Source organism: Aspergillus caelatus (assembly GCF_009193585.1).
Source record: "Aspergillus caelatus strain CBS 763.97 unplaced genomic scaffold BDV27scaffold_123, whole genome shotgun sequence".
NCBI classification, from domain to species: Eukaryota; Fungi; Ascomycota; class Eurotiomycetes; order Eurotiales; family Aspergillaceae; genus Aspergillus; species Aspergillus caelatus.
In genome coordinates this window covers 44938-55547 of record NW_022475386.1, presented here as the reverse complement: position 1 = coordinate 55547, position 10610 = coordinate 44938, and the positions used below count along the sequence as shown (strand labels likewise).

Below are 10610 nucleotides of genomic sequence, written 5' to 3'. Positions count from 1 at the left end.
CGTCTTCGGTCCCTGACTAGTGCCCAAACTGGTAAGTCCATTCCACAATTTTCAGCTACTTACTCCGTACACCCATGACCCTAAGGAGATGGGGTTTTCTTTCTTCTTACGTGACTCCGTACGGGGAATCCTTTCGAAAGGGAACTGACCTAGGTTTCACGGTGCCCGCCCAACCCCAGGCTTTTTTTTTTTTTTTTTTAATTTCTTTTTCTAATGAGGGTGTTCATGCCTTCTCTGGAGAAAAACAACTACTATTATATTTGGTGGAGGTTGTTATCTTGGCTAACACTCGCGATGTCTCGATAGGTTGATAAGACCATATTTTTTATTTGCTTGGGTGTTGTACTTCGTACTCAGTATGCACTCTCGGTAGGAAATCCTTTCGGTGATTTTCATCCGAACTCCCCCTTTCAGCAGGCGGTGTTTAAGCTTTATGCAGCACATTAAATCCATATGATGCACTCAACGCTGCATTGACCATGACGCTTTCCTGCCCCCATGGTCTTCTGCGTATTCAATCGCCGACGTATCTTGACAAGGACTATACGAATTTCACGTCTCATGGTGCCTTGAGTCAATGAAAAGCTTATAGAGCAACACCTCGAGGGCAAAACACCGGTCGTGGTGATCGTCCATGGGTCGACTCGGGGGGTGGACCGGTTCGACGATTATCGTTTTCCTTGCCAAAAGGAGAGATAGAGATCTTTCATCATTGGTCAATGTTAATAGCAAAGTCGCAGTATTCCGTTTTCTGTTGACGGTGTTTGTTAACCAACCCCTGGAGCAAGTTACTATTTGTCTACGGCACGATGATTTTTTTCTTTTTCTTTTTTTTCCAACGCTTCCTTCTAGTGCGTGGACTCCACCGGAATCCACCATTTGTTGATTTTTGACTTTTTCCTTTTTGATTTCTATTCTTTCCTCCGATCTCCGTCAACTCCTAGTCTCCTACTCCTATGCTTTGGCGCTAATAGGTTGTGAATCGATGGCTTCATCGTACTAGTCCATTTTTAGAAGAGTCTGGGTTGAGGAATTGGTTGAAAGGGCCCTTGGTCTGTGATCAGTACTATCCCACAGACTGCCGGGCTCTGGAGAATGTTGGGCAAGCTGCCGAAGTATAGCCTGTGATCCAGACTGGCGACCTGCATGGTTCGGATTTCGAGTTAGTGAACCCCGTTGCCAGAAATAGTATGCTCGTCCTGCTTGGTGTGTTTCGAAGGTTTCCACATTAAACGTTAGCCCAATGTCATTTGCTTTCCCACTGGCAGTTAGGGATCCACCCGGCTAACTTGGCCTTGAAGATCCGGCTCGATCACAGATACTCCAGTTACTCCCAGGGGCCGTGTGCTAACTTCCAATGAGGGAAAGCCGGGCTGGGGTGCGGTCTCCATCGCACAAGGTAGTAACCATGGAAGCAGACGCCTCAGGGGTATATAAACCCCAGCGAAGATCACCTCTCTCTGAACTTCAAGCCTTCGTCAATCGCTTCAACTTGGTCTCTTCAGTCGGGGCCTGCCTTTCATTTTTATTTTGTTTGATATTGTTCTTTTTTTTTACCAGTCTGTCGTTAACAAACTTTGGCTGCTAACAGCCAGTCATCTTTTCTTTTATCTTTTCTGAAGTCATTCGCTGACTGCATTCCACATTCGTTGATATCTTAGCATAATGCGTGCTAACAACCTTCTGTTGCTCGCCGGTCTGGCGAGCTCCGTTGCTGCTTACCCCACCGATATCGAGAGCCGTACTCTTGGCCCCCTTCTGGAAGGTATTGGCAAGGGTATTGCCGATATTGGTGAGGGTGTTGGAGAAGGGATTGAGGATGTCACCAAGGGCTTGGCCGGCCTGATCAGCCTCCTCTTGGGTGGCAGCAGTGGCCATACCACAGTAACCATCCTCGAGGGAATCAGCGCTCAGGCAGCCGCGGCCCTCCAGGGTGGTGCTTTGGGATGCACTGCTGGTACTATCCATGCCGACGCACGTGCGGAGTTGGTTGCATGGCTTAAGGCTCATGCTGAGTTTGATGCCTCTTTGAAGGCAGCCCTCGTGGCCTGGGCCCAAGGCGGAGCCTCCGCCACCTTGTCCGTGGATGTCTGTGCTGGACTGTCACTGTTCATCCCCACTTGTGCCGACATTGCCGCGAAGGGTGACCTGTATGTGACCCTTGATGGTGTCTTCTCCTCAACCGATCTTGCGGCCGAAGTTGTGCTCAGCGCTTCGGCTCAGTCTTCTCTGTCTACCTTCCTCTCTGGGCACCTTGGTCTTGGTCTCGATGTCGACATCAGGGCTGGTCTTGGCCTCTGTGCTGGCGGTGGTGTTGTCGCCGATCTGGCCGCGGATGTTAAGGCCGCCCTGAAGGCTTGGCTCTCTGGCTCGGAGTGCACCTTGAGCCACTCGTTGAAGGTCTCTGTTCTGGCCTGGTTGGAGGGTAAAGTCGAAACCGGTGTCGTCTCGATTGGCTCTGTTCCTTCCGGTGGTTTGGCGACTATCTCCGCTGGTGCTGCTATTGGCAGCCTTGTTGAAGAGTCTGGACTTCTGGTTGCCAGTGCCCAAGCTTCCCTCTCTGCCTTCCTCGAGACCGACATTGCTGCTGACCTTGAGGTTGAGATCCTCACCGCCCTCAAGGCTTGTGCTAAGGGTGGCCTCGCTGCTGATCTCAGCGTTGAAGTCCGTACCGCTTTGGCTATCTGGCTCTCTGGCTCCAGCTGCCGTCTTGGTGCCGAACTCAAGTCTGTTGTTCTGTTCTGGCTTACCTTTGCTGTTTCTGCCGATGTCGCGGTTGATGTGAGCGGTGGTCTTCTCACTGATCTCACCTCCTTCCTCACCGGAACTGTTGACACCCTTATCGGCACTAACCTCCGTGGTGTGATCTCTGTTCTCATCTCTGGCGAGAGCCTCGTCTCTGTTTCCCTTGATGCTCGTGCTCAGCTCGCTGCCGTCTGCGGTGGTGCTGCTGGTATTGAGATTGACACTCAGATTATCCTCGTCATCATCCAGTGGCTCTCTGGCTGCGACACCGGATCTGGCGCCCCCATCCGCCCTCCTCCTTCCGGCTCCGTTGTCCCCAGCATTCCCGCTTCTACGCCTGTTGCCTCTACTCCCGCTGTCTCAACTCCTCTTGTGCCGACTCCTGTCCCCACCAGTGCCGGTGCGACTGGCAGTGACGTTCCTTCCGTTCCCGCTGGATCTGCTACTACTGGTGTTACCTCCGGTGTTAGCTCAGGCTCTGTTGTGCCTACCCCTAGCGGCCCCGCTCCTAGCGATGAGGCCAGCACCACTCCCTGCGATACCATTACCTCTGAGACTGTCATTGGCAGCGCCACCACTGAGTATCCTTCCAGCCCCGCCCCCACTGATGTCAGCCCTACCGGTTCTGAGTCTGTGAGCGTTCCTGCTGTTCCTACTCCCAGCGGCCCTGCTTCTAGCGGCCCTGCCTCAAGTGACGAGGCCAGCAGCACTCCCTGTGATACCATTACCTCCGAGACTGTGATCGCCAGTGCCACCACTGATATTGTTCCTACTGGCCCTGCCGTCACTGGCGTTACTTCCGGTGTTAGCTCCGGTTCAGTTGTCCCTACCCCTAGCGGCCCTGCCCCGGGTGAAGAGGCCAGCAGCACTCCTTGCGACACTATCACCTCCGAGACCGTCATCGCCAGCGCTACTACTGACGTAGTCCCCACTGGCCCTGCCGTTACCGGTGTTACCTCCGGTGTCAGCTCTGGTTCTGTTATCCCTACTCCCAGCGGCCCTGCCCCCGGCGAAGAGGCTAGCAGCACTCCCTGCGATACCATCACCTCCGAGACTGTGATTGCCAGCGCCACCACTGACGTGGTTCCTCCTGCTCCCACTGACGTCAGCCCTACCGGTTCTGAGTCTGTGAGCGTTCCTGTTGTCCCTACTCCCAGCGGCCCTGCCCCCGGCGAAGAGGCTAGCAGCACTCCCTGCGATACCATCACCTCCGAGACTGTGGTTGCCAGCGCCACCACTGACGTGGTTCCTCCCGCTCCTACCGATGTCAGCCCTACTGGCTCGGAGTCTGTGAGCGTGCCCGCCGTCCCTACTCAGACTGGCCCTGCTGGTGAAGCCGAGACTACTCCCTGCGACACCTTGACTTCGGAGACCGTCTACCCCGTCGCCACCGAGACTGATGCTCCCTCCGTCAGCACCACCGTTGTCCCTCCTGTCATCACCACTGCCCCTGCTGTCAGCTCCGGCCCCGCTCCCAAGGTGGTCACCATCACCACCACCGTGAGCGTCGCTGTTTGCGAGCCTTAAATCAGCCAACCATATGGGCTGAGGATTACGAGACGATCGCAATGGCAGAAACGCTCAATATACCTCGTGTAAATACCTAATTCTAATTCTAATTCGCCTGGTTTTACCCCGATCATGCGTCGATGCTCTTTGCGTGGGGCTTGTGATCTGGGGGAGTACATGTTTCACTGACAAGGAAGACTTACGTTCTGGTTCTGCTTTATTCTTTTTGTGGATTCCCTTCAATGGAGTACATTCTTTCTTTTACAATATACCTAGATGGGACTCACGTCCTACTCCTGCCTGTATAGTACTTGACGAACTTTTAGTAATATGACGAGTATACTGTTCTCAATCTTATTTACAGCTGTATATTTGTATGTGGACCTCTATTAGGATATAGTCAATTCTTTCTAAATAAAAAATAAAGAAAAGGAATAGGGAAAAGAGAATATAAACAAATAAATGAATAAATACATAAATAAAAAAACCTAAGGTAAACTATGGAGTGTCAACGAGAGATCATCATCCCCAATAGACTAGTCATGCGCATAACCTCCTCCTGTGGACAATCAATATGACAGAAAGAAAACCCCACAGAGTACCCACATAAAACCCATGAGAAGACAACAGCTAAAGGATGTCACAAAATGCGCCCGTTGACTAGATATCAATAGCACGCATCCTGTGGATGTGTCCTAGCCGATCCCAATAAGTGGTGTCCGTTGTGATTAACAGGTTCTGCTTTTTCTAAAACCGGTCTTTCGAAAAGGGATATCGAATCGAGCCGTTAGAAAAGAATTAGTGGGATGCCGGTTCAAAGACTACTTATTCCTATTTCTGGGCGCGACGATCATCCCAACTATCGATGGGACGGACGAATTTTTGTTCCTGTTTTTCCGCTCAGGAGGTAAACGGTAACGTCCGAATAAGGAAAGGGTTTGCGAGATTTGAAATGAGGGCTTTTATTGTTTTCATTTTCATTTTTCTTTTTTTTTAAAAAAAATTTTATTTTCCCACTTTTGGAGGCTGTGCGCTGATTGTAGATGTTCCAATTATAAATCCATAAGTATATTATGCAACATACGGAGTACTCCGTATGCAAATCCGTTATGGGGAAGTAGACTAGTAGGCAGAGTGTTGACGTTTGCTGATCTGCCTTGTCATTGTGTATGCCTTTTTTTTTTTTTTTCCTTTTCTTTATTCCTCGAAGAGACTCGCTAATACTTTTTTGAAGTGTATGTAGATGGTATCATTCATTTCATGAAGTTTAAGATTCCTCCTATCTTTGATTCCACTTCGAGTGTCACGAATTGTCACTCACCTTGTCGCTAGAGGCGGTACGACGCATTGCGACGATCTTTTCGCGCAGAAGTTTCTCGCGTAGTTCAGTGCTGCATATTTGTGCACGAGGAGGTTGGATAGAGTATAGTTTCTGCTATTTACTGCGTTAGTCTAAACGTTGATCGTCCTAATAGACATAATTTTGGGGGTTGTAGCTGCCATGGCATTTATGAAAATCATTCTGGTTCAGCTCGAGAAGGAAAATACCTTTAGAATCATTGACCCACCTCTTCAGGATCCTTCATCTCGTGATCTGACGAGTTGGGCTTCTCAGGTGATGGCGACGACCGCTTTGCGGAGTTATCTTCCTGATCAGTCATTCTCTGTCGCTTTTCACTACGGACGGATACAGAAGAGGTGTTACGCCGTCTGCGGGCGGCAGGAGCATATCGCTGGATGGAGCGACGTCTCTTCTTTTCCCTGTTGTGGCTACGGCTGCGACTGCGGGAATCATGACGTCTCGGACTGGAGCTGGTGCTGCGAGAACGGCCTCGTCCTCGGCTGCGGCTACGGCTGCGACTGATACTCCTCGAGTACCGACGTCTGCGGGTATCATCGCGATTTCTGCTGCGGCTGCGACTCAAGCGGCGATCGTCACGGTTCTTGCGGGCCTTTGTAAAATCAGCGGTGGATTCTTTCTTATCAGCTCTTGAAGAATAAGGCGAAGATCTTCTCCGTCTGGCGCTTCTATTATCCGGCTCACGCGACCTAGAGCGAGATCTGGAATAATAGTCTTTTCTGCGCCGGTCCCTGGGAGCAGGTGAACGGGATGAACTGTGGGAAGAAACGGATCCCCGTCTCCGTCGGTCTCGTCTGGGAGTACGTGAGCGTGAGGAATCACTGCGGGAAATGGATCTAGCTCGATCACCGTAATCAGGACTACGTCTCCTCGGCCTCCTGTCTCTGTCTGGAGACACAGAGTTGCTAGGCGATCGGCGACGCCTGTTTCTGTCCCTGCTTGGCTGGCGTTCGCGACGAGGGGGTGGTGACCGAGACGCGGAGGGAGAACGTGAGCGGCTTGGTGATCTAGAAGGGCGACGGTTCCTGCGCGAACCCGAGGGAACGTAGGAGTCGAACTCGCGGCGTGAAGGCCGGTCCTGGAAGCGATCACGGCTGCGACGTCTGTCAAAGTCTCGACCTCCTCCGCGGCCACCACGCCTTCCACCCCTTCCCCGCTCAGAACGTTCCCTCCGCCTGAGCTCCTCTAGTTCTCGTTCTCGGACCCGTTCTTGTTCCTTCTGCCGACGAGCTTCTTCGGCCGCTTTTTCGGCTTCAATCTGTAATACAGTCAGTAGGGCAGAAGCGCAGCTAGGTATACTGTAACTTGCCTTCTCCTGTATGAGTTCGAGCTTCTTAGCCTCCAAAAGCTCCTTCGGGACACCCTGAGGATTTTCTTGCGCGCTGAGGCATAGGGACCAAAGCTCCTTGCAAAACTTCGCAGTATCCTTATCCAAGAAACCCGTAAGCTGGATTTGCAACGACTTGACATCGGGCTAGAAATGAATAGAACAATTAGTATCATCGTCTCATCGCGTAGTTCGGAAAGGAACACAACGTACATATCTAGACCCTTCAAGCAGATTGAAACAAAGCTCAATCACAACATCATCCTCATTTCCTAGGATCTCCGAGATCTTTCCGGCAATCCATCTGCGACCAAGTCACGCCTCACGGTCAGCATTTGAATTGACATTCAGGGAAAGCTCAACACACTTACTTCTTCATGACCTCAATATTGACCTTGGTCATGTCCACCTTCCGACTGAATTCGGGAGGGAACTTGGTCTGCTTCAGGAGCTTGGCATCCACGCTGGCCGCCATTTTTGCAAGCTGATGGTCTGATATCGGACCTACACTGGCGTTGGGAAAAGAGAACGCGTGAGACTCTAGTTATCGATCGATGAGACTGCGCTGTTGGCCGCACTGACAGGCCGTAGCGCAAGGAAAGCTCGGTGAATTGTCGGGCCGATGACCATCCAATGAATATGTCCGATTTGGAAGAGATGGGAAAAGACTCAAGTAGACACTGTCTAATCACTGCCCTTCTGAGATCTTGGAGAGCTTAGTCTCTTTTCTTCCGACAGATAATAAACAATCGATGTGTGAGTTGTGACTCCGAAAAGTCCTATAGACCAGCAGGAACTCGGATAGGCGCATATCAGCTACAATGCATTGATATCGGCGGGACGCGTTCCGAGTAGCTGTTGGCTTCATTTTGGTCGTCTTGATATATGTTCTCATTGAAAGATTAACGTAGTAAAGAAAACAAAACCCTTTCCTAAACACCGTTGAACAAACAACATAAAGATCATATCATACATGAGTACTTCATAACGACCCAGTTGCACACACCAATGACACCAAGATACACACGACGACGCATCTTATCATCAATGCCCAAGCTCCCTCAGAACACGATTCACATCCTCTCTCGCACGCGCCAGCTCCTCGTCCACTGTTCCATCAGCATGCCGCGCTTTAATCTCGTAATGTAAGTCGACGAGTTCCTTTGCGCGCCGGATATCGTCATTTGCCTTTTCGCCTTGCTGGCTTGCGACAGCAAGGCCGCCATCTGCTGGAGAGCGCTCGGCAGGTATTCTTTCGTGAACAGTGACGAGGGCGAGGGCGTCATTGTAATCCTGGATCCGTTAGTATGAGGGAGATTAGAATGCTGATTGGTGTAATGTAAGATGACAGAATTTATTCAAGGAACTGGCCTTGTTGATTTGGTTTGATTGACCTATCGTATCAAGGAATGAAAACGGCTACATACACAGACTCGTAATGAGGTCAAATCTGACAGTATCTCGGCTACTTGCATATTGATGAATAGGGGTTCTTGGTTTTGACAACTTGGCCTGTAACTCAAGAAGAGTGATTTGCGAAGCTATAACAGTAAAGCTATCGGTATGGGAGGTAGTAGTGAGACAAAGGGGGAAAACGTCTTGGCAGATATGCAGTATGCAGGTTCTACTCCTAGTCTATGTAAGATGGCATTCAATATGAGACTGTTTCATCCTTTAATAGAAGTCTATTTGTTTTTGGCTCTCAGCCGTGACGTAAGAAGTCGACATTTCGTTATGTCTATGGGAAGAGGAAGAATAAAGCCTTTTCAAATTTCCCCACAAACTAAAATCCCCAGAAATACGGAGTAGTACACAGTAACGTCAATGTGTCACCACTAGCATTTCCTATCAATTAAATCAATCTTCACGGATAAAGATATAGACACTGTCAACACTGATCGCAGGCACGTAACTCCGAGTCTCGGAGAATCCGACGCTTCTCCGCAGAAAAGACTTCGGACCCCAATTCCGGCGCATCGGCTCTTCTCCGACGGCAATCACGTATATTAACATAGCTCCATCCTGTCTCGCACACCTGCCCCTCATATTCTTTCAATTACAAAAAATTTATAATCACAATGGCAGCCTCAATTAGGGCTAACTGTCGCAAGGTCATTTGCATTGGCCGCAACTATGCGTGAGCTTCCCTTCCCCAAAGAATCATTCTAGGTAGATCGTACACCAGACTAACGCTTATCTGCGAAGCGACCATATTACGGAGCTCAATAACACCACGCCCAAGCAGCCCTTCTTCTTCTTGAAGCCCGCTTCGGCCATTCTGTGTCCTGGCGAGGGCCCCGTCTTACGTCCTAAGGGAACAAACCTACACTATGAGGTGGAATTAGCGTTGGTGATGGGCAAGACACTTCGGGATCATGACCCGAACGATGAGAAGGGAGCTTTGGATGCTATTCACAGTCAGTCTCCAGCACTCGGACGGCCTCTGCTTTTCTCAACACGCAAATTCGCAGACAGTTTTAGATGGCTAATAGTTCATTGTCTCCTACAGGCTACCTTCTCGGCATTGACATGACTGCCCGTAACGTACAAGACGAAGCTAAGAAGAAGGGTCTCCCATGGTCCATTGCCAAGGGGTTTGACACCTTCCTGCCTGTCTCCCAAGAAATCGCCAAGTCGCGAATCCCCAACCCTCACGATGCCTTCCTTCGTCTGAGCGTCGGCTCCGAGGTGCGCCAGGCCGACTCGACCGGGTTGATGCTTTACCGAATCCCAAGACTGCTGGGCGAGATCTCGCGAGTTATGACCTTGGAGAAGGGTGACGTGGTCTTGACTGGTACACCGAAGGGTGTCGGAGAGGTGAAGTCCGGAGATGTGATGAGAGCTTCCATCGAAGTCGACGGAAAGGAGATCGAGGAAGGCCGGATTGAGGTTGAGGTAAAGGATCGTGAGGGTCGTTACCTGTACGCTGAGACTTGAGCTGTTGATGAACAAGTGATTGTATGAAATTCCGGGACTAAAGATATATATACCTCAATGCAACACTTCATTGTCACATCCGGATATGTGATACGCGAGGTTTGACTCATGAATTCATTTCAAGAAGATCATCTTCGTCCGCCGGTATTATGGGTATCACTCTTCGCTTTTTCTTCTTCCTGTGCTTGATCGGAGTGTTAGGCTTTGAATCCTCCCCAGGTTTTCCCGAGCCTGCCTTCATTCGAACGGGTGATCTGGCCGTTTGGAACTTCGTCTCATTGAGCTTGTTATGCATGAATTCGGCCAATACATCCCACGACCATCCAGCAGCATATAGCTTCCTTTCCATCATATCTCTGGTAGCGGTGTCTTCCAGTCCATGTACAAAGGCCTTTGCAATCTTGCTGCTCTTGATCCACAAAGGCAATTGAATTCGGGTATCTATGGCATACGACCAATAAGCCCCCAGCGGTCTCGCATTTTGTTTGAAGAGACGACGCAAGTTCTCCTGGCCCTGCATGATCATTCCGTCGGACAGGCCTAATTGAGTACTACGTCGCCCTTCCATCGAACTAGACCTGGATGGCCCCCATGTGGTCTCAGACAGTGCCTGTAAAGAATTTCCCCGTTCTTGTGTTGAAGCAATGACATCTTTGGGACACGAGTCAGGAACAAGTACGTCAGACCCTACTCGAGTTATATCTGTTTTCAATCAGTTGACCAAATCAATAA

At 50.3% G+C, this 10610-nt stretch overlaps 4 protein-coding genes across 4 annotated transcripts; 1 reads left to right on the top strand and 3 right to left on the bottom strand.

Annotated features, from left to right (window-relative positions):
• Positions 1 to 5557: 5557 nt before the first annotated feature.
• Positions 5558 to 7416, bottom strand: BDV27DRAFT_159136 (PWI domain-containing protein; the record flags this gene model as incomplete). The annotated part of the gene is made up of 6 exons (XM_032072829.1): positions 5558 to 5689; positions 5823 to 6206; positions 6299 to 6708; positions 6779 to 7088; positions 7155 to 7245; positions 7313 to 7416. 6 exons carry the CDS (start codon positions 7414 to 7416, stop codon positions 5558 to 5560), a joined length of 1431 nt encoding a protein of 476 aa, XP_031926175.1.
• A 231-nt stretch (positions 7417 to 7647) lies between these two features.
• Positions 7648 to 8567, bottom strand: BDV27DRAFT_130462 (uncharacterized protein). Its single transcript, XM_032067419.1, has 3 exons — positions 8369 to 8567; positions 7853 to 8234; positions 7648 to 7697 (listed from the first exon to the last, which is right to left on the bottom strand). Exons 1-2 carry the CDS (start codon positions 8414 to 8416, stop codon positions 7986 to 7988), a joined length of 297 nt encoding a protein of 98 aa, XP_031926174.1. The 5' UTR covers positions 8417 to 8567; the 3' UTR covers positions 7648 to 7697; positions 7853 to 7985.
• A 402-nt stretch (positions 8568 to 8969) lies between these two features.
• On the top strand, positions 8970 to 10579 carry BDV27DRAFT_130460 (fumarylacetoacetate hydrolase family protein). Its single transcript, XM_032067418.1, has 3 exons — positions 8970 to 9078; positions 9147 to 9358; positions 9451 to 10579. Exons 1-3 carry the CDS (start codon positions 9020 to 9022, stop codon positions 9876 to 9878), a joined length of 699 nt encoding a protein of 232 aa, XP_031926172.1. The 5' UTR covers positions 8970 to 9019; the 3' UTR covers positions 9879 to 10579.
• BDV27DRAFT_146401 (uncharacterized protein) lies at positions 9985 to 10404 on the bottom strand (the record flags this gene model as incomplete). The annotated part of the gene is made up of 1 exon (XM_032070576.1): positions 9985 to 10404. The coding sequence occupies one exon, from the start codon at positions 10402 to 10404 to the stop codon at positions 9985 to 9987; it is 420 nt and encodes a 139-aa protein (XP_031926173.1).
• Positions 10580 to 10610: the final 31 nt, after the last annotated feature.